The following is a 23610-nucleotide window of genomic DNA, read 5'->3' as shown; positions in this document are numbered from 1 at the left end:
ATGAGGAAACTAAAGTCCAGAGAGCTAAAGCACCTTGACTGTGAGCTTCACACAGCTAGTGACTGGAACTGGGATCTGGGCTGAGGCAATCTCAACCCAAGTCCGCATCCTTTACCTGTCGGCTCACTTTTAGTGACCTGGCATACAGACAGCTCTAGTGGACCTGGAGGCAAGGGTCCTGGCATCAAGGCCTGGAGCACCATGCTGTTAGAGGACTGCTCCCCCAAGAAGCCAGACCACCAAATGTCTGAGGACCCCGAATCTCAGCTGTTCTTGCTAGACTGAGCATTTTGCAGAAGGCGGACTTTCTGCTGAGACTGCGGGCCACGTTGCCGACAGAGCGTGCCTGGAGAGGTGTGAGGCATGCTATCATCTTCCCCTTCCTTTAGTGCTTGGGGCCTGAACGCATCTGAGTACAAAGTTCTGTTAGATTCCTTTTCTAGTTAGATCTGTCTGTTTACTGGTATTGGTTCCTGTAACCCATGTTTATTTATCCTGTTGCCTGAGACCTGGTGATGGTTTTCTAGATCCCTTGTGATCTACTGTTAGGAGCTGCTTGTATGCTATTGTGTAGTTAGCTAGTAACCTTTATTCGCCTGCTTGCCCTGCAAGATTTATGGTATAAATTGCCCAATAAAATTCAATCACGTGTGCATTGGTTCATCTTGTCTTTGCATCCCATGTGTCCCAAATTCTTCTCGGCGCGGATGTCACACCTCAAGTTCCAGTTCCCATTACAGGGACCGCCGAGACCATCTAACAGAAAGAATAGCTCTCCCTACCAAGCGCCTGGCAAAGTAATGGGAGGGTCAGGGTCAGAGGCCTCCAAGACCCCACATGGATGGGCTCAGGAGCTTCCTGGAGGCCAGCGAAACTACGTGCCCCCCCAGACACACAAAGCACGGACACACTGTGTGGAGGGCACCTTGCCAGATCCGGCCTTCGGGATGCAGGGCACTGTGTGGCCTCCTCTGGGATGGCTGGTGGCATTCATTACCTGGTGATGTCATAGACAAGCAGGGCCCCGGCTGCACCTCTGTAATAGCTTCTGGTCACAGACCTGGAAGAATGAGAATGACAAGGGCTTCAAATGGAAGCAGTGGAGGTTCTCCCATGGAAAAAACATCTAAACCACGAGACAGGGATGGTCGCTGCTTGACAAGAGAAACTTCGGAGAGGCCTGCATCTGGGTGGGAGGAGTTGGTCTGCCTAAAATCCTGTCACAGAAAGGACAAGAGGTGTGGGTGTCAGGCGAGGACGAGGTAGAGAGGAGGTGCCAGCAGGTGGAAGGTGGTGTTCCTGCCCCTGGGTGAGCACAGAGAAGTCAAGTGCTCAGAGGAGAACCAGACATGTGGTCCCCACCGCCCTGCACTCACCTGCGTTCCCCTCGTCATTACTTCAAGGGATGCCTGCCTCAGCTAAGCACCTATGCGCCTCGGCCTCTTCCTCTTTGCTAGGTTTTTCTCCGCCAGCGAAATAAGACCAGCTCTGGCGATTCCCTTCTCAAAATGAAGGCAAAACAGCCACACAATTCTCCAAGCTCTTGGCGTTCAAGATTTACTTTTCCCCATGCCCAGGTTTCTCAAATTTTCTCTCCTGCTGCCTTTCTGTCACCCCAACCTCAACAGCCCAGCCAGATGCCCAGCCTCCGTGTAGCAGGGGCGAGGGGGCCTCTCTGTGCTCTCAGCCCTACCTTGGGCTCCAGTTCACACAGGATCTGCAGTTGGACCTCTTCCATCTTCCTTCCCTTTCACTGCCATTTCTCCAGCTCTGGATACAGGGCTGGCTGGAGCCTAGGTTTCCTTGTCTGCTAACATTCCAGTGAAACTTGCTTTGTAACTCAGACTACTTCTGGAAGATGGCAGCCATAGCTCTAGCATCTGCATAAGACAGCCTAACAAGCATGTCAGGCTTCCTGTCTGTGACACAGAACTTTCTCATCCCCTTGGGCCTTGGCCTGGGAAGGGGCAGCACTACCCATCCAGGATCTAAAACAAACCATCCCACGCCTATCTGACCTCCACTCCTGTGTCCCCCTGCACACCTGGCTGTCAGCTAAGCCCTGTCGCTCACACCTGACTTGGACCGTGAGGATCTCTCTCCATCAGCATCACACACACACACACATATTCAGTGAGAGCCACATGTCAACTATGTGCTCACATGCAAAGGAGCTAGAGTGGGTTGGGTCTGCTTCTTCCAAGGTTGATATCTGGATGCTAAACAAACCAAACCACCTCTGGAGCAATGGATTTGTGTGCATTCAAGCTGTTAACTGCTCCCTGCGACTCCTGCACTTGTCTGGGAGAGCTCAGCTCAAGCAGACGGGCCTCAGCTGCCAGAGGCTCTGCTAGAGGGAAAAGCCCTTGACTTGGGTGCTGGCAGGTGGACAGTATCTGTAACCTGTCCACGGTCACCTCAAAGGAGTGTATTTTCCCAGATCCTTTGGAACATTTCCTCTGAGGATGCATCTTTCTCCCATCTTTTCACGCATTCTTTCTGCTTATTTTGCAATTGTATGTCTAGTAATAAGCCAATTGATTCAGGATCTGCCTTAGCTTCACTTGCTTTCACATTTGATAAGAAGATGAAAAGGACTTGCATCTCTTGAAAAAACTACACTTTTTTGAGGGTGAATTTGTCCCTAGATATTAGAGGAGCCAAATGCCCCTGCTGGCCTAGGAGACAAGCTGAGGCCCTGTGTGAAGCTACAGACTGAGTCTTCCAATTTGTGTGTGCATAAACAATTCAATTTATTCCTTTTGGAACTTGACACTCCACTTCCCACCTTTTCTGGGGCTCAATCATGCAAATGGGGTTCTGAGAAGGGGACGATCAAAATTAATCTACCATATTTAATCAGTGCTTCCTAAAGAATGCTGGTGACGAAAGATGGTTGCACTATTTTTTTTTTTGAGACAACTTGAGCATTTTATGTACAACTTTAATTAAGTGAAACGTTTGCAGTGGGGGTGAGTTTGACTTCCCTGAATCATGAAACTATGGTAACTTTTCTGCCTTTTCTCGGGTATCTGTTGCAAAAGACACAGGCCAAAGGTGAGCTGATTTATCTGGTTTATTAGTTGCAGAAGAGTAAGCTGCAGTGATCTGAAGTCACCGTTCTAGATACATATTACGACCATAGTATAGCAAAAGTACGGAGCAAAGCGTTTTAGTGGAATGGATATCAACCTCTAGAACAAGTCTAGGTAATGAGCAAATAAACAAAACTCTCAGAGGTTTTAAAAGAATTCTTTAAGAGGGAATGCAAGGGATTGGCATGGTAATGTAGCAAGCTAATACTCTGTACTCTACCTGTGGCACTGGCATTCCATATGGGCACTGGTCTTGTGTTCCAGCTGCTCCAATCTAGTTCCCCGCTTGTAGGCCTAGGAAACCAGCAGAGGATGGCCCAAAGCCTTGGGACCCTGCGCCCACATGGGAGACCTGGAAGGAGCTCCTGACTCCAGGTTTTGGACTGGCCACACTCTGGCTATAGAACTGAACGATCAGATGGAAGATCTCTGTCCCTCTTTCTATAATTCTTTTAGATAAAATAAATAAAACTTTAAAAAAAAAAAAGGCGGTTGGGGATAATATAGGGTCTTGTGTGGTAGCCTAGTGGCTAAGGTCTTTTTTGCCTTGCAACCGCTGGCATCCCATATGGGCACCAGTGTGTCTCCTAGCTGATCCACTTCCCTGCCAGCTCCCTGCTTGTGGCCTGGAAAAGCAGTAGAAGGCGGCCCAAAGCTTTGAGACCTTGTACCCATGTGGGAGATCTGGAAGAAGCTCCTGGCTCCTGGATTCGGATTGGCTCAGCTCTGGCAGTTGTAGCCACTTGGGAAGGTGAACCAGTGGACGAAAGATCTTTCTGTCTTTCCTTCTCTCTGTACATCTGCCTTTCCAATAAAAATAAATAAATCTTTTTTAAAAAGGGGAATATAGACAAATAGCTAATACGATTACTTTTATTTTTATCTAAAAGCATTCAGTACCTTTCACAGTGCTGCATCTTCCCATGCCTGAGTTTGTCTCTGAATAATGACACAGTCACTCTGAGATCATACTGTAGTTTATTAGATCAGTGCTGCGTGGAGCTCAGCTGGCTGCCTTATCCCTGAGAGCTCTGAGAAGTCTCTGATGTCAGTGTGTAGGTGTGTGTTCTGTGTGTGTGGGGGGGAGGGGGATGCAGGGGAGGAGGGCGTTAGTGGCGTGAGACTACATCTGTTGAAGACAATTAGTAATTTAAAATTGAACTTCTCAAACATTTTATTAGAGAAAAACCTACCTGAATCGTTCTTGTCCTGCTGTATCCCATATCTGTAACTTTACATATTTGCCACCAACATTAATTATCTTTGAACCGAATTCTACTCCTATTGTATGATTTGAATCATCTTTAACTAAAAAAGAAAAAAACCCAACAGATTTAGTTTTAAAGCATTAATATAACAGGCTTAAAGATTTAAATTAGTAACACTAAAATCAATGGAAACATAAGCGGAAAAGTAATGGCAGTAGCCACTCATTTCTCCAACCGCCTGCTGATACGTAGCATTCCTGTTTTCAAGAGCACACGCACTGCCTAATCTCACAGCGGCAACAGGGCTTTTTCTTAGCATCTCCAAATAAATTACACATCTCAAAGCCTAGGTTTGGAGGTGGCCTGGCTATGTCTGCACATTAACCAGCTATCTCCTGATAGAGAATTCACCAATTGCCTAAATTCAGATGTCTGCTCAGCAGGACCTTAACGCCCACCAACAGGCAGGCAGCTATTAAATAATGGGACGATGACAGGGACAACAACTTGAACAGATGAATACTCCAAAGAAACAAAATAGCATAAAGGGGGGAAAAGCACTATATCCTACAACAAAGGAAATACCACAGACACCAAGACTGAGAAAAGGAGGGAAACAAGGAAGTCCCAAGGCCCCCAAACCCAAAGCCTGCGCATCTTACAGGTATTGAGTGGCCATGGATTTTAGTGTTGTATGGCAGTGCTCTGTAATCAGCTCCATCGGCTTGGATGGAAGGGGGATGTGCAAGTAGGTACTGTTCAACCCAGATGGAATCCACCGTGAAACATTCCTGTGGCGATGAAAGGTCAACTGAACTAGAAGTATGGCTATGGACTAGCTGGTCCATAAGCACAAAATAACTGCTTCTGGAGTCAGGGCTGCCATCCGGCAATGGCGCTCCTAAGGCATGGGCGATGCAATGGCAAATGGACTGCCAGTCTGTCCCACACACAGATGGTGGAGATCTCATATGGGAATTCCACTACTGAAAGACAACAGGCAAAACTTGGGGCAAAAGTCTTCAAGAGAAACCTACACAATAGCTCAACAGGTTAATCCACCCCAGGCGTCAGGATTCCACATCGCCACTGGTTTGTGTTCTGGTTGCTCCACTTCCCTTCCAGCTCCCTGCTTATGGCCTGGGAAAGCAGTGGAGGATGGCCCAAAGCCTTGGGATCCTTCATCCACCTAGGAGACTTAGAGGAAGCCCCTGGCTCCTGGTTTCAGATCAGCTTAGCTCCAGCCGTTATGGCCATTTGGAGGATAAACCAGCAGATGGTGGAAGATCTTTCTCTCTGCTCTCATTTTCTCAGTAAATCTGCCTTTCCAATAAAAACACATAAATCTTATTTTTAAAAAAAGTCTTTAAGAGGTGATACCTACAGACCAGGGTGGCCTGATTATAGCATGGCCACAGAGAAATAAAGTGCAGCCTTTCAGTGCCTCGAGGTGTTGTGAGGACTGAGGGAGGCCACTTCTCTCGAAAAGTCTGATGAGGAGACAATGACTTCCTCGGTTGGGTTTCTGACCTAATCTCCGCTGGGTATTCTTTTCAGGATTGGTATAACGCAAAGTCTTGGCAACTTGTAAGGAACTAATACGTTGTGGGTCCACGTCATCCAACAGCGGTACCAAGAAGTTCTTGGTTGATGAAATAAACTGCTAGGATCGCATTCTTCTCTGACATTATTTACAAGTAGTTTTAAACAGCGACATTTCTTTCCTGTAAACAAGTCTGAGAGGCATTCTCGCAAGACATGGGCAGAGGAACGACTGTGTGATAGCACTTACATTTTTTTTCAATAAACTGATGAAGTAAGCAAGATTTGCCAGTTCCTGCATTTCCAATAACCAAGAACTTGAACAAAAAATCTGAAAGGCAAAAGAGAATGTGAAAAATAACTTCAAAGTGGATGTTATGAATTTATTCTTAAACTATGATCATTACATCTTAACTGTTAATAAGTAGGAGATAACTCAAAAGCTTGTAAACATGCTGACTTACCTTCTCACATTTATTTAAGCATTTTTGATGTTGATGTTTTGCTTATTGTTAGTCAGTGGTTTTCCAAACTATGCTCCTGGGACAAGTTTTGAAGCTGAAAAATTGAAAACTACTCTTGTAATGAATAAAACTGTCCCTTTGTTAGCCATTACACACAATAATAGGCATATTCAGCTACAAGCAAAAACAGCCCAAAATTTTCAAGTGAAATTCGTACAAAAGATAAGCCAGGCACATACTGAAAAGACTAGTTTTTTTTTTGTTGTTTAAGGAAAAGGGAAGGGAGAAATCATTTCGCCCAGAGGCTAAATTTCCAGTGTAGATGCCTGCATTCCACATTGGGGTACACGGATGTAAGACCCAGCTCAGACTCCCAGCTTCCTGACAATGTAGAGCCTCAGAGGCAGCAGGTGACAGTTGAAGTAACTGGTCCTGCCACCCATCTGGGAGACCTGGATTGAGTTCTTGGCTCCAATATTGGCCTTGGGTTTGCATTTGGGAAGTGATGGGAGCTCTCTCTGTGTCCGTCTGTCTGTCTCTTGAAGAAGAAGAAGAAAAGGAGGAGGAGGAGGAAGAGGAAAAGAGATGTCAGTTTCACCTGTACTTACATATATGTGTGTGTAATTTTCTTTCTAGTCCTTCTTCCACAACCAGTGGGAAGAAAAAAAACTTAAGCCAAGCTTGGGTCAGCATTTCAACTTTGTTTGATTCAATACAGAGGAAAAATTCTCCATTCTTCTTTATGCATGCAAGCACTTTTAATCTGAGACAATATTTTCCATGACCGGAAATAAAGGATTCCCTAAACTGAGTTTGCTAATTAGCATGACGAAGCAACGCGGCAGCCCATATGTCCCCGGTGATGATTCACTTTGCTTTTGGTGGTAAACAGACAGCTTTAACTGTGCTTGGCTGAGCAGAGCAGGACCTGAGAGGCAGTTCAACATCAACTCCCTCACCCTTCCACTACAGTGCCGAGTCCAACCCTCTTCCTCTCCAATCCAATGCCTGACTCACTTCATCACCAGCACCTCTCAAAGTGTTACCTCTACGTTCCTTTGCCAGATCAGACCAAGCACTCTCCCTTCCTGGCTACCTTCCCCAATAAGGTCAAGCAGTCTGTTTCATTGCTTGGTCTGGCCTAGTTCAGTCATGTGTTCTAAGAGCTACGTATTCAGCCACTTTGAAAGAAGGACATTCTGGATGAACTCCTAATGTATTCTTTTGAATTATAACCCAATTACAAAAGGACAAATATTGTATAATTCCACTTACATAAAGTTTGTCTAGTGGTTAAATTTAAACAGGCAAAAAGTGAAATGATACCTGCTAGGAACAAGGGAGGAGGGTAGCAAAGAAACACTTCATAGGCAAGGGTGACAGCTTGGAAAGATGAAAAAGTTACAGAGACGCAGCGTGTTGTTCATTATGTACAATAGTGTGAATGTATCTAATAGTGGGAAAAGTACAGATAAAACATAGTTTGATATACATATTTTATAATACACAAATCGCACAAAAATAAAGTGAATATGCATTTCACTGAATAGCTTTCACAAACCAAGAAACTGAAGATATAAGATTGCCCAGACTAAAAAGATTAGAATTTTTCAATCCTGTTCAATATTTGCCTCTATTTAAAAAAAATAAATTTCAATATACTATATAAATTATAAACAGAAGACAAGAGAACCAGGTGGAGAGGCTGGCAATAATATGCAGGCAGCGATGTCTTGGGCAGAAAGGTTATAAATAACATCAAGATTCAATGCTTCTTGCACACTGGTACATGACAGCCAGCTCATCTAGACCAGCGGCGGATGTCAACTGCCTTGTCGGAAAGCAGAACAGATTGGACAGTTCTCCTGGTTAAGCTTTACAGCATGTTCCTGGGTCTGTGGATGCATTAAAGCGGACTTTGTCAACTAGTAGACCTTGGAAAGATTGTCCCAGCCCTGGAGTAATGAAACCAACAACTTCTCAGAACTATCAAAACCACTCAGGCAACGCCTTCAGAAGACTCTTCTCCTCATCAGGGACTCTAAAGCATCACCAAGTGACTGTCTCCCATCCCCAGCTACTGAGGTAGTTTGACACCAAGCAGTAGCGCCCCGCCCCTGCCGCCTCCTTCCTCCCCTGTGGACACAGGAGAAAAGAAAACAGCAACAAAACTGGAACATTTGTCCCATACACCATCATCCTGAACCTGGACCTTCCCTCCCTTATCAGAGGCTCTCCCAACTATGCAAACAATATTAAAAAGAAAATCAAAATTAAAAAAAAAAAAGGATTCGATGCTTTTATACGAGGTACACAGAGGAATGTTTTCCAAGCCCACGCCATCCAGGACCTAACTTTCACACAGCCGAGCGCAGACATCAATTTAATGCTGATGCACCACCATCTCTTGCTATGGCAGCTTTGCTTAAATGTGCCCTACTAAAGTAACTGCTATCCAGCTTGCACTGTAGCCTCAGGTGGCCAAAGAGTAACATCACTTGGACTGCACCTTGCAGGATAAAAGACAAATGATAGTGCAGTTTTCATATGTCTAATTCCTCCAACAAATACTCATTCTGAGTCTTGAAGCTCAAGAAAGTAAGACTTTATATACAAGAAACCTTTGTGTTCAAAAATCTTTTCCTAGAACTGTTACAAAAAATATATCATATTTGTAAAAATGCACAGCTAAACATTTAAGGAAGAAAAATTTCTTGATGTTTGGGACTGAAAAACTGAAAAAAAAAAAAAAGCTAGGATTCTGGGTGGAAGGTCTTCCGTTTCCAATTGCACACATGTGGGCTTCCCCTTGAAAGTTCATGATGAGAGGGCCCAGTGCTGTGGCCTAGTGCCTAAAGTCTTTGTCTTGCAACCACTGGCATCCCATATAGGCTTTGGTTCATGTTCCAGCTGTTCTACTTCCCATCCAGCTCCCTGCTTGTGGCCTAGGAAAGCAGTCGAGGACGGCCCAAAGCTTTGGGACCCTGTACTCACATGGGAGACCTGAAGGAAGTTCCTGGATCCTGGTGTCAGATCAGCACAGCATCAACTGTTGCGGTCACTTGGGGTGTGAATCATCGCACAGATGATCTTCCTCTCTGTCTCTCCTCCTCTCTGTATATCTGACTTTGTAATAAAAATAAATCAATCTTTAAAAAAGAAAAAAAGAAAGTTCATGATGAGTTGGTATCATGGGTGAACTTGGCACTCGAATTTATTTATTATTTAATTTTTAAAAATATTTGTTTATTTTTATTGCAAAGTCAGATATACAGAGGAGGAGAGACAGAGAGGAAGATCTTCCGTCCGATGATTCACTCCCCAAGTGACTGCAATGGCCGGTGCTGCACCAATCCGAAGCCAGGAGCCAGGAACTTCTTCCAAGTCTCCCACGCGGGTACAGGGTCCCAAAGCTTTGGGCCGTCCTCGACTGCTTTCCCAGGCCACAAGCGGGGAGCTGGATGGGAAGTGGAGCTGCCGGGATTAGAACTGGTGCCCGTATGGGATCCTGGTGCGTTCAAGGGGAAGACTATAGCCACAAGGCCCACAACTGGGCCCAGCGCTCAAATTTAAACAACCATGTGAACCATGAACCTCAACTGAAGAAACAGCAATGAAAATGGCTCTAGGAAATGCTACTACTGGGATGCAGGGATGACATAAACGCAGATCACTCTGGAAAGACATCTCGAACCAAAGATATCCAGGATTCCCACAGTAAACCTCCTCTATGAAGTGGTCAAAGAACTCACAAGCAGACAGAAAGAGAAATTAGAAATATGAAACAGAGCAAAAAGACAAACCAAAAAAACACAGCAAAATGATAAACCCAAGTCCCACTATATCAATACTCACATTAAGTGTAAACTGAATATACAAATAACTAAAATCAGTAGACCAAATATAAAAATATAACCAAGTTTGTGCTGTCTACAAGACACTCACTTCAATATACACAACATAGGGACAATGAAAGCAAAGACAGGGTAAGCATTGTGATGGATGAGGCAAGCTGTGTCCCACAGCCCCACTTCCCATCCAGCTCCCCACTAATGGGAAAGCTGCCGAGGACAGCCCAAGTGCTTGGGTCCCTCTCAGCATACAGGAAGTCCCGATGAAAAACCTGATTCCTGGTTTCAACCAGGCCCAGCTGTGGCCATTGCGGCCATTTGTGCAGTAAACCAGTGAATGGAAGATCTCTGACTCTCCACAATTTTTCAAATAACTGAAGTAAATGTGTGTGTATGTATATATATATTAATTTTACTTATTGGAAAGGCAGATTTACAGAGAGAAGGAGAGACAGAGAGAAAGATCTTCTTTTGCTGGTTTACTCCCCAGAGGCTGCAGTAGCCGGAACTGAGCCAATCTGAAGCCAGCAGCCAGAAGTTTCCTTTGGGTCTCCATGTGGGCACAGGGGCCCAAAGCCTTGGGCCATCCTCTACTGCTTTCCCAGGCCATAAGCAGGGAGCTGGATGGGAAGTGGGGCAGCTAGGACATTAACCAGTGCCTATGTGGATCCTGGAGCTTGCAAGGCAAGGATTAGCCAACTGAGCCATCATGCTGCACTCCTTTTTTGAAAAAGATTTTATATATATATAATATATATAATTATATATTATATATAATACATAAAGTTATATTATAGAATTATATATAATATATAAAGTTATATATAATATATAAATATAATCATATATAATAAATATAATTATAATATCATAATATATTATATTTATATTTATATTTTATAGATTATAATATATAAATATATAATATAATAAACACATAATATAACATTATATATAATATATAAGATTTATATATACATACAAATACACAGACACATATATATTAACTTTTTAATTATTTTAGATTATGCTTACATAGTTGATCAGGATAGAAAGTATCTGAGGTTAGAGAGAAGTGGGTGTGATCATTGTTTCCATATTTTCTATTCCTTCCCATTTCTGAAGGGAGGAGAGAGATAAGGGGAGAGGCCATACCCAGCCTTCCAACCATCCCAGTACCCAATATCAACCCAGGATCTCAATGTGGCACATGCTCTGAGGGTTCTGGCCAAGGGGTTTAGGTAATTACGAAATGCTGTCAATCTCACTGATTTATGGATGAGAAATCCCTTCCAATGTCCATTGGCCGACACAGTTAACCTCAGAGCCTCCAATCACCCAGATATTTGCTGTTATTCTTTGGCTCAAGTAGTTGTCCTTATGTTCTGTTCTCCAATCTCTGCTATGATACCAGACGTCCTCTGCAGTCCTCAGTGGGCTACCATGTCCTCAGTGTGTACCACGGTCTGCAGTCTGGCATTCTATCCTCTATCCTGAGGAGGATCAATTCTCTGAGGTGGGCTCATGGACCTGGGCCAGGTGATCTGGGCCCAGCTGGATCCCCAACCCTATGGCTCACGAACTCAACACCCACCACACAGTTGGGCTCTAGGACTTGGGCTAGGTGACCTGGGCCCCTCTGGATCCTCCACCCTTTGGGCTCACAGATCTAATACCCACCACGCAGATGAGCCCAAGGACCTGGGCCACCCGACTGGAGATCCACTGGAACCCCCACCCCCGGGGCTCTTGGACCTGACACCCACCACACAGGACTTGGGCCAGGGTACCCAGGCCCCACCAGGCTCCCCACCTCTGGGGCTAAATATATATTTTTGAAAGATTTATTTATTTATTTTTATTTAAAGGCATTTACAGAGAGGAGAGACAGGTCTTCCTTCTGCTGGTTCACTCCCCAAAAGGTCGCAACCAAATGACTGGAGTGGAGCTGATCAGAAACTAGGAGTCAGTTGCTTATTCCAGGTCTCCACAAGAATGCTGGGGTCCAAGGACTTGAGCCATCCTCTGTTGCTTTCCCAGGCCACAAGCAGGGAGCTGGATCCAAGAGTGGAGCAGCCTACTGTCGCTTAGTACCAGCAACAATCGTTTTTATTATATTTTTTACGTAATAAAGGCAAACTTAATCAAAGCAAGGCAGGACTAGCTATACTCACATTGATATCACGCACAGACTTTAGAGCAAAGAAAAAGACCACAGAAAGGAATGTTAAGGGTGTATACATCAAAAACTGACAAGCAAAAACTGAACTGCAAGGATTCTCAGATAACCCTTCAGCTGTGGCTGAGAAATTCAGCAATAAGACATTAACTGCCACATGATTCAGCAACTCCACTCCTCAGATTTATCTCAGAGAAAGGAAAACAGCTTTACATAAAACCTTAAAATGGATGTTTATGGTAGCTTTACTTTTAGTAGTAAAAAGCTAGGAACAACGCAGATGATTTTCAACAGGTGAGTGGTTAAACAAATCACGGTCTACCCAGGCCCAAGAACAGTTACCAGCCAGCAACGTAAAGGGGTAAACTGTTAATGCATGCATTTCTTGGATGAACCTCCAGGATGCCACTGAGTGGAAAAAACCAATCCCAAAATACCGCAGCTGTTAACATTCCATTAACTTACCACTCTTACAAGGACAACATTGTAAAAAATAAAGAGATGAGTAGTTGTGGGGCTGGTAGGGGGAGTGTGCAGAAAGGGAGGGTGTGGCAACAGAACTCTTTGTGGTGAACGCAAAGATCTGTGTATCCACATCAGTATTCGACTTGTGATGTCATGCAATGGCTCTGCGAGATAGTCCCAAAGAGGAAACTGGGTAAAGGGATCTTGAAATTTCTGCATTAAAAAAAAAAAAGATTTATATTTTTAAGGGGAAAAAAAACCAGAAAGATTGTCCATTTGCCTGGTTCACTCCCCAAATGGTTTCCAAAGCCAGAGCTGAACTGATCCAAATCCAGGAGCCAGGAGCCGTTTGGGTCTCCCACACAGATTCAGGGTCCCAAGGCTTTGGACCATCTTCCACTGCTTTCCCAGGCCACAAGTAGGGAGGAAGCAGAGCAGCCAGGACATAAACTGGTACTCATATGGGATGCTGGTACTGTAAAGTGAAGGATAAGCCTATTGAGCTTCGTGACCTCCCCATATGCACCTCTTTTTCAAGCCATAAATGTACCCTCAGTCAACAACCGTAAATTTGTTATGTATAGGTCCCCAACTGAGGGAACTACCACTTCAAGAAAGAAGCAGCATTAGAAGGGGCAGTGGAGATTACTGTGTCAGTGACAGGGATCCAACTGCACGAGGAGTGGCACTCAGTGCTGCATGACCCAGACGTCACGCCCATTGTTCTGGCTGCAACACCAAGTACTCTGTGCACCCCTAACAGGGTGTTTGACAATGACTCCACACTGTGTGCCCCCAAACAGAAGTGGTAGTCATTGCACAGGTTTAGCCTGTTTTTACAATGTAACTTTCTCTTTTTTCTTTAGTTGAAGGTAGATGATATCATACACCATGTTGTATGCACTAAGTGTACAGTGCTTAACAAATACAGAAAGGTCTAATACAGGCAGGCGAATGGCCATGTTACAGAGTAATTAATGGAGAAAAAAATCTCTAAATAGACTGCATAACTAAATGTGAACTGGTTAAATAATATGTCTAGTTTAATTGGATTTGGTGTTTATTATAATGAGTATTAACTTGAGAGCTTGAAATCACATAAAAATTCCTTATCCAGTCATAATTATATTCTTTTGATAAGCTTCCAGCCCCCAAACGAATTAAACTTCAAAGCAGGCAGGGGGAAACCACATCCAAAAACAGAAAATCTAAAATGGACATATTCCACTAATGTGCTTTTAACTTTTTCATATAAGAAATGGCAAATGAGCTATGATAGGAAAGGTATCAAATAATCAGAAATCCATGTTAGGCAAACATTCTCCATTCAGGAGCTCAGCAGGAGAAGAACTCAGGAAAACCAAGAACAAACAGCCAAGAATTAATTCTGCAGGGGAGCCAGTCCTGGAACAGACTGGCTCGTCTGACATTCGCTTCAAGCAGCTTCTATTACCTAATTTCCCAGACCACAGCAAATCAAAGCCTGAACGTACTAAAGTAGGCCAGTGAGCAACGGGTAGAGAGCAGCTGCAGACAGCAGCGATGAGAACAGCACGGGACACTTTGTTCAGCAATTCGTAGCCAGTGATGGCCTGGTGCCGTGAAGAAAATTAAGCCATATTCAGTAGACAAGATGACCTCTTTAATCCTAGTCTGTTTCCCTAAGTGATGGCTTTGCTTTGGAGAGGTCCAGCTCTCAGAAAGGAAGCAAGGAGGGGTGGCCTTTGGGTGCGGGACTCCACTCCCACATCTCTTCCTCAGTGTAGGGTATCGTTACAGAGTGTGCGTGCGTGTGTGTATGTGTGTGTGTGTGTGATGCAGCCACTGGGGAAAGGACTTCCCGGCTTCTGGCTTAGGGTCTGTGATACCAGGAACAGACATGAGACCCTAAAGATTCTGAGGAACAGATTTTGAGACCAAATAATGAGTTGCAAATTCAGAAAATAAGCTGGAAATACTGAGTCAACATGGTGGAGATCTCAGGAGGCGGTGATTGGAAGGATGGGGTATGAAGAGAGAAGCTGGCCCCGGCGTGATAGCGTAGCTGTTAAAGTCCTCGCCTTGAACACTTCAGGATCCCATATGGGCACGGGTTCTAATCTTGGTGGCCCAGCTTCTCATCCTGCTCCCTGCCTGTGGCCTGTGGAAGCAGTCGAGGATGGCCCAAAGCTTTGGGACCCTGCACCCGCATGGGAGACCTGGAAAAGGCTCCTGGCTTCAGATCAGCTCAGCTCCAGCTATTGTGGCTGCTTGGGGAGTGACTCATCGGATGGAAGATATTCCTCACTATGTCTTCTCCTCTCTGTATACTTGACTTTGCAATAAAAATAAAACAAATCCCTAAAAAAAAAAAAAAAAAAAAAAAAAAAAAAAAAAAAGAAAAAGAAAAGAGAAGCTGACGTCAGAGAAAGGCTGCCAAGTGTCTGCTGATGTGATGAGTGGTAGCAACTGGGACGAGGGGGAATCCTGACTACAGTCGGCCAAAAAAGAGGGAAGTGAGAGACGCTAGACAAGGACTCACAGCTCTTGCGAGAAGCTGGACTGTGAGGGGAAGGACAGGGGTCGTCAGAGGAGGACCCACAGCCAGGAAGTTACCAATGGGAAAGGAGGAATGATGGGTCAGGAGGGAAGGGCCTGAAACTTAAGGGGTGGGATCCAAAATAAAAGGAGGGGTTTGTCCTAGCCAGGAGGAGCGGCCTCCCTTCCCCAGGGAAAAGGCTGAGGATGAGCGTGTGTAGTAGGCGAATCTGTGGGCTAGACAAAAGGAGGGGGAAAGTGGCCTTATTTCCTTCCATCTGCTGGTGGTCGTCTACTGGGGGCAAGATAATGGAAAGGTCTGAAACAGCTGACGTGGAGAAACGGGGAGGTCAGGATAAGAACACGGTCCACTAAGTGCTCCTGAGCATCGAGCTGAGACCATGCTTATTGTAGGGAAAGGGCTCTGAGGGGCAGCAGACAAGGCAGGTGCTCAGGGGGCCTGGGCTGGAGCTTTAAGCAGGCACGTGCCAGGCCACGGGAGGACAAAGGAGGAGGGGGTGTAAGAGAGAGGACAGGTTTCCTGTCTGGAGAGGGTACAGCTCATTACCAAGAAACAGAACGGGTGGGCAGGTATGAGGAGCCTGGGGCTCTAAAAGGAAGGACTGCACGGACAGTGAGAGTAGTCAAAATGCTACAGGTGACAAAGCCCAGGGAGTTGCCAGGGAAGCAGCACCCAAAGAGGTGGCAGAAGACAAGGTGAAAACAGAGCTGTATCGAGAACTGCAAAGCCTTGCTGCTGACCGACCCATCTATGTGGCCACTGCAGCCATCCAGGATCACCCCGGAGCTGGGCCAGATTAACCACGGAGGGCAGCAGGCAACAGCAACACAGAGGACTGTGTCTATAAATTATTCCTCTGAGGTAGAAAACTGCCCAGGAAAGGAGCCAACTGCAAGCACAGGACAGAGACACAAAGATGAAAACAAGCACCCTTAAGCAGGAAACAAGTTTTAGGCACATTTAAGTCATACACAATGATAAATTTGATACAGATGTGTGAGAAGCTAAAGCCTGCCAGACCCTCTTTAAGGAAGTAAGCAGTCTGTCAAAATGTTTTAGAAATTGTTCCAAAGTAAAAAGGTGAATTGCCTTATTTTTTATTTGAAGCTACAGCTGGTGAGGGTCTTCCAGTCGCATCCCGACATGGAGGAGGGACCCACAGGCAGGCAGGCAGGCAGACATGTGGGAGATGGAGAGAGGGGAACAGGACTAACCTGCCTTTTTGATTAGAAACTCACCCTCTTGACAGCAGTGTGAATTCATCCATGGGGACAGAGTCCCCAATACTCCCCAGAGTCCCAATACTGTGGTGATTCAACTTCAGCGTGAGCTTTGCACACATTATGACTACAGCAGCCACATGGGTAGTCTATGTCCTTCTGAACTGTGACTCTGTGATGGTAATGTATTTGTAGTTTTAGAGATAGACACAGATCAATGAAATCACCCCTCACTTGCAATCACAATTTTTTTGCATTAGTTTAGAAGCTACAAGCCTCAGTGTCCAAACTCCCACCTTCTGTTTTTGTCTCAAATTCCTGGAAAAATTCTGCCTTTGTTTTAAACGTCCAGTGATCATGTAGGGCATTCATTAGAGCAGTGGGATCCAGGGGACATCAACCTGAGTCACCCCCGGCACAGATGTGGTAGACTTGAGCCATCCTTTGCTACTTTCCCAGGGCATAAGCAGAGATCTGGAGCAAAGTAGAGTAGCCGGGACTTGAACTGGCACCTATTTAGAATGTAAGTGCCATAGACAGAGGATTAGCCTACTCCACCAGCATGCTGATCCCCAAATCTGTTCTTTGAATTTCATCCATACAGTGCCAAATTATAAAGTTATTAAGTATGCAAGGATTTGGAACAAAGGGAATTCACTCAACAAAAATTGAATAACTAATCCAGACATCTGAAATGTTAGTAACTACAGAGTCAGATCAGTCAACCTGTCAGGCACACTCAGAATGTGACCGCCATGGGCTGGGCATGGTGTCTGTCTCCCCAGATGGACACCACCAAAACCTGCCTCTGGGCCTCTCCCACAGCTGACCACCTTCCATGTGGTCAGGTCAGTTAAGTAAGTCCAACAGCAGTCAAGGACGATGGCTCCCGGAGCCAAGGCATCTCAGCAACTTTTGAGTTCAATACACAATGACTGATGTCATGTTTGAGATCTCACAAAGGAAATTTATTGTTCTCATCTTTTAAGCTTTTAAAAGGTGTTCTATCTGACCTCTTCAACCCAAACAATGCAGACCCAGGGTCGTGGTGCAGCAGGGTAAGCCACGTCCGGTATGGACACATGGCTGCAGGCAGGTTACGCCACGTCTTATATGGGCTCTTGTTCATGTCCCAGTTGCTCCATGTCTGACCCAGCTCCCTGCTAACACCTGGGATGACCCAAGTGCTTGGTCCACAGCCACCTACAAAGGAGACCTGAGTGATCTCATCCGTGGCTTCCGGCTCTGGTCTGGCCGGGAGGTCTGGCCTAGTTTCAGCTATTTGTGCCCATTTGGGAGTGAACCACTGGATGGGAGATTGGCAAGTCTCTCCCTCTCTCTCTGCAACCTTGCCTTTCAAGTAAAAATAAACAAGTCTTTTTAGATAACTGCAGTCTAGAGAAGAAGTTTAACTAGAGTTTCATTTATGCTACATGCAAGGTAAAAACTATTGAAACTCTTAATGCAAAGAAAATAATTAGATTATGCCTTGAAGTTAGGTTTTTATTGATTCTGGCCTTTCATTTTTCTTTTTTTCTCTTCTGTGGCTGAAATGAAAATACATCACTTAGATGGAATGAAATCAAAGGCTTTCTGTGCACCCCTTGAAAGCCGAGTGTGTGCGGGAGCAGCTGAGAGCACCAGGGACAGAGCACTGCCACAGCAAGCTCCTGCTTTCAAAGAACTCACAAGCCGGTCCTGAATCAAAGACTTGCTTTCATCCGGATGGAGAGCTGCCTGCTGCAGCATATGCCTGCACAAGTCCCTGCACGCACTGCAAAGATGTGGCCGTTTATTTTATGAACAAGAGAAACAACGATGCAGCTGAATGAGCACACTGCATATGGGGGTGCAGGGTCTTCAAAAAGTTCATGGAAATGCATATCACGCATCTATTAAAAAAAAAAAAGATTGCGGACCCAGCGTGGTGGCCTAGCGGCTAAAGTCCTCACCTTGCACACTCAGGAGATCCCATATGGACACTGGTTCTAATCCCAGCAACCCTGCTTCCCACCCAGCTCCCTGCTTGTGGCCTGGGAAAGCAGTCAAGGACGGCCCAAAGCCTGCACCCACGTGGGAGACCTGGATGAAGCTCCAGGCTCCTGGCTTCAGATCAGTGCAGCTTTGGTCATTGTGGCCACTTGGGGAATGAATCATCAGACAGAAGATCTTCCTCTCTGTCTCTTCTCTCTGTAAATCTGACTTTACAATAAAAATAAAAGAAATCTTTTTAAAAAAAGATTACATCAAAATAGGCTTCTCTCTTGTTTTTTGAACTTTTTGAAGTTTCCCTGCATGACAGTATATTTAACTATAACCAGAGATGCTTTAAGCCTTCAAATTCTTTCCTGCATAATAAAACCCTCACATTTGAAATCACAAGGATCCATCCTCTCATTCCTAATTTTTAAGCATTTTATGAATGATAACCTTTCCTTCCCCCAAAACTAAGTTTGTTTTAAGACTGAAGCAAAAAAAGAAGAAGAAGAAGAAGAAGAAGAAAAGAAAAAGATTGAAGCGATGGCAACAGTGCAGCCACGAGAAGAAAGAAACCAGATCACTAAGTGTGGTCCTATATGAGCTGTCACTCTGAGTAGGGTCCGACTACTTCTGCCTGTGACACAGTTATACAAAGCATTATTTTCCTGTGCAGCATAGCTACCATCCTCATAGCGTCATCTGCAATGGTCAAACATCCTTCAGCAGAAGCTTTGTTTTAAAGCAAGGGGAGTTTCAAAGGAAAAGATGTGTAGACAGAGTGTTTGATATACGTTTTAGACATACATAGACATCATATGCTGTCCTTTACGCGTTACTCATTGTAATCCATCCATCAGAAAACAGGACGCTCTATATCACTTTAGCTATATAGATAACTGAGAAGCAAATGCCAAAGATTCTTCAAACACACCGGAGACAGCCCGGTAATGAACTGGGTCTGGCACAGAGAGCAGTGCTATTCAAAGGCAAGCGCTCTGACTGTACTCTTTAGGCCTCAGGTTGCAATGAGGGTGGGCCTGCTCCTCCTGCGTTGACCCTAGCAGACGCCACCTGCCTCCCTGCTGTGCACCAGGAGCTGAAGCAGGCCCTCAGGGCACCAGGCTCTGGGATTCTCCAGCCTCCACAGCCATGAGCCAAAATAAACCTTTTTCTTTATAAATCACCCTAAGGTATTCTGTTGTGCAAATAAAAGATGGACTAAGATGTGTAAATTAGGGTGCACAGAACTCAGAAATTTCCCTCAAACTATTTCCACTGGCAAACATCCCAGCAGAGTCACAGGAACAAAGATCAAGTCTTTCACAGCAGTCTGATCAACCTCTAGAACAGTGCTTAAGAGAAGTGATTTTAGTAATTAGAAAGTCAACTAGAGCGGGTGGCTCCCGGGACAGGGCGTCTCATGCCCGGATCCCATACACCCGCCATCATGGGCACATGGTGAGCTGGGCTTGGGAGGCCAGTGCCAGTTGGTGCCAGGCTTTGCCTGCTGGCCACCCGGCAGGGGAGCTCTATGATTTTGGTGGTTTGAATTGCTGCTTATGTGGCTCCACGTTGAACCCGATGTGTTTCTGCAAGGTGAATACATCCTAAAGTTTCCCAATGACAGTTACTCTTCCTTTAAAGAATGTGTTACCACTTAGCAATGCTGACCACCAAATACCAGTTCATGCTAAAGCTTTGGCATGCGTTTTGTCCAGTAGACACACTAACTGGATTAAGGCTACCGCCAAGGAGCACGTGGGCTGGAATGGGGGCTGCGTTCTGATCGGGTTACAGTGAAATCCCCCTTGGCACAAGTGTGGACTGGGACTGGACGCACCAGGCTGGACCAGACCCCAGCACTGTCTGGTGCTCCTGGAGGACCAGGATAGAAGTGGGACAGATTATGCTAGGTCGCAACCCCTACTGAACCATGTGTGAGCCGTATGTGGGAATGGACTGGACGAGCCATGGCTGGGCTGAAATATCCAACAACAAGAATCAGCTTGGGTTGAAAGCTAGTCAGGAACTGGGCTAGGGCTGGCTCATGGACCCACTGGCATGCGCAAAACCCGGCACTGGGAGAGGTTCTGATGGAGGAGCCTGGGCAACTCCTCTGGCAGGACACAGACCCCACGGGTAAGCGCAAGAAGCATGAATGGAAACAGCCCAGAGCAGGCCACAAGAAGTTTCCCACTGGCATACATTAGGCATGGATTGGGGGCCGACCAGGCTAATCAGTTAATGTCATCACTGGCAAATCCAAGCACCAGAACAGAGTAAGGGTCGAGCCAGGTTTGGTTGCGATAAAAACCAGTCCACACTACAGAATGCCACGAGGAGGTTGACTGTGCCAGATGTGACTGCAGTGCCCATCCAGCACACGTGAGAAACAGGAGGGGAGGGGACAGAGCCAGCGGGGGAATAAGGGGAGGTTCCCCTGCTGGACAGCTACTCCCACTGGAGAGCATGAACTGGGATGGGGGCAGACCAGACTAAGCAGGGCTACAACACCTGTGCGCCTCATGTGGACTAGACCAGGGAAAAGCCAGGATGGGTTGATTGTTCCTATGGGTGCAACCTACAATTAGAATGGAAGAGGGCTGTTTGGGCATAGCCGTAGCATCAGCTGGCAGAAACTGGCACTGGGGGCTAATCCTGTCAAGTTAAACTGCAGAACCACCTGGAAAGTGCACAATCCGGGAGTGAGAGACCTGGGAGGGAAATAGTGGGTTCCCCCCTCTTGGGTTACCACTGCCACAGGAAGGCACGAGAACTAGGACAGGGGCTGGGGTAGCTAGACAGAGAGGCACTGAACCACACCCGTGAAGGCTTGACTGTTGAGCTGGGTAGATGGGTCCAAGCTTCAATGCCATTTGTCATGTACGAGAACCAAGGGGGATGTGGGTCAGATTGGACTGGTCTGCCACACATACTGGCAAACCAAGGTAGGGGGTGGGCCTGGTGGGGGTTATTGTGGGCCGCTCTCATCAGGCTGCAGCTCCCACTGGTTTAGGTAAAGACCAAGTATGTGCTGTGCAGAACCAGGCTGGACTACATTACCCATTGGTTCCAGTAGAAGGCGGGGCTGAAAACAGAACCAACCCAGCAATTGCAACTACCAGCTGACCGGGTGATGGACTGTGCTGGGCCCTGTGCTTGCTGGTGCATACGAGTATCTGGCCTGGGAACACCTCAGACAAAGTTTCTTTGGTGATCTACCCAATTGAAATGCCAGACTCAGAACCCTAACCATGAAGGGACAGAAGATGGAACAAGTTAATCAACCACCTCAGCTATAGGTTGGCAACAAAATACCGGGCAAATAGAGACGCTATGATGGATAATGTCAATTAATGGATTTTTCAACAACCTCATGGTGTTTGGAGAGGCAAGATTGGCAGCAATTTCAAAACTGGTGACCTATTGAAACCACTTCAACGAGTATCTCGGAGCATGCCCCACATGCGGGACTTGGGGTGGGTGGGAAATCAGGTGGGACTTCTCCCTCAATATCCCCCTGTACCTCAGATATATGAAGGAAACAATATGGAAATAATAGTCTTACCCACTTTCCGGTAGCCCTTGACCCTTTATGCACAAATTAACCATGTAAAGATTGTTAAAATAAAAAATAGTAAAAAAAAAAAAAAAAAAAAAGTCAACTAACAGCTTTCCTCTCGTTCCAAAGAAATATTTACCGTAAAGATCACAAACATGCTTCCCTAGTTACACATGGTAAGAATGAATCTACAATACTGAATCTTACACATGAATTCTCTTACAGAGAATTCTATAGTAAGGGCCACAAGTAGGAAATACAAAAGTCAGCGGTTAACTGGCTTCATACCACCCACGTGGCTTGAGCTGCAGGTTCCCAGCTGCAACCTGGCTGACTTCTGCCCATTGCTGTGGGTACTTGGGGGTCTGAATCAGCAAATGTGAGCCCTCTCTCAGCACTGTTTTCCAAACAAACAACAACAACAACAAAAACCAGTGAAGTCAGAAAGTGGGCATTTGGCTGTCTGGTTAAGACACATGCATCTACACTGGAGTGCTTGGTTTCAATTCCTGCTTCCCCTTCTTGACTAGCTTCCTGTCAATGCACACCATGGAAGCAACTGTGATGATGGTTCCAGGAATCAGGATCCTGCCACTCACAGTGGGAAGACTGGGCTGGCGTCCTGGCTCCCAGTTCCGTCCCTGGCTAAGCCCGGGCTCTTGTCGGCATTTGGGCAGTGAAATAGCAGATGGGAGCTCTTTCTATTTGTTCCTCTGACTTGCAAATAAAATAAGTAAGTAAATACTTTTGAAAAAGGTGGCACTGGCATCGGGCCTGGCACCATGGCTCAATTAATTAATAATCCCCCCTTGCAAGCACTGGGATCCCATATGGACACCAGTTCGTGTCTTGGCTGCTCCACTTTTCATCCAGCTTGCTGCTTGTGGCTTGGGAAAGCAGAGGAGGATGACCCAAGTTCTTGGCTCCCTGCACCCATGTAAGACACTAGGAGGAGACTCCTGGCTCCTGGCTTCAGTCTGGCCCACCCCAGGCTGCTGTGGCCATTTAGGGAATAAGTCAGTGGATGGAATAACTCTCTGTTCTCCTCTCTGTAACATTGTCTTTCAAATACAAATTAAAAGTAAATATTTAAAAGAGAAAATATTCTGACAATTGTCAATATCTGATAAATATCACAACAGTGCGCAGTTTTCAAAATGAAGCACAAAATGAAAACACTAAGAAGACAAAGTAATTAAGGCCAGCCTGGGCCAACAGGCTTGAGTTGTTTCATAAATTGCTCCCACTGCAGATGTCATAAATTACACAGAGATTTGCCTTGGATTTTTCCTTAAACTGCTTTAACATTTAATTTTTTTAAAAAAAGAATTCTGGCATTTCCCCACCACATTTACATTTTAGCACTTTCTGAATGCTGTTTCTTGGCACCAGGCATTACCAGGCCAACGTGTGATCCCTTGGGTCTCACAGCTCATGAGGAGTTCCAGGGAAGTCCCAGGCAACACTAGCAGGCCAGTGTTTCTAGTGAATCTGAAAACACTGGG

The 23610-nt window shown here is 45.6% G+C and overlaps 1 protein-coding gene across 1 annotated transcript in view; it reads right to left on the bottom strand.

Moving 5' to 3' along the window:
• The window catches only part of RAB4A (RAB4A, member RAS oncogene family), a 32999-nt gene that overhangs the window by 6119 nt on the left and 3270 nt on the right, over positions 1-23610 (bottom strand). Inside the window, exons 2-4 of the mRNA XM_040967903.1 lie at positions 6096-6176; positions 4289-4403; positions 998-1060 (exon numbers count right to left, since the gene is read on the bottom strand). Coding sequence (XP_040823837.1) covers positions 998-1060; positions 4289-4403; positions 6096-6176 — 259 coding nt within the window. The remainder of the gene's footprint in view (positions 1-997; positions 1061-4288; positions 4404-6095; positions 6177-23610) is intronic.

Source organism: Ochotona curzoniae, unplaced genomic scaffold (genome assembly GCF_017591425.1).
Source record: "Ochotona curzoniae isolate NIBS_2020 unplaced genomic scaffold, NIBS_Ocur_1.0 scaffold_4683, whole genome shotgun sequence".
Taxonomy (NCBI): Eukaryota; Metazoa; Chordata; class Mammalia; order Lagomorpha; family Ochotonidae; genus Ochotona; species Ochotona curzoniae.
Note: the sequence above shows the minus strand (reverse complement) of the source record. Positions and strands in the feature narration are given on the sequence as shown.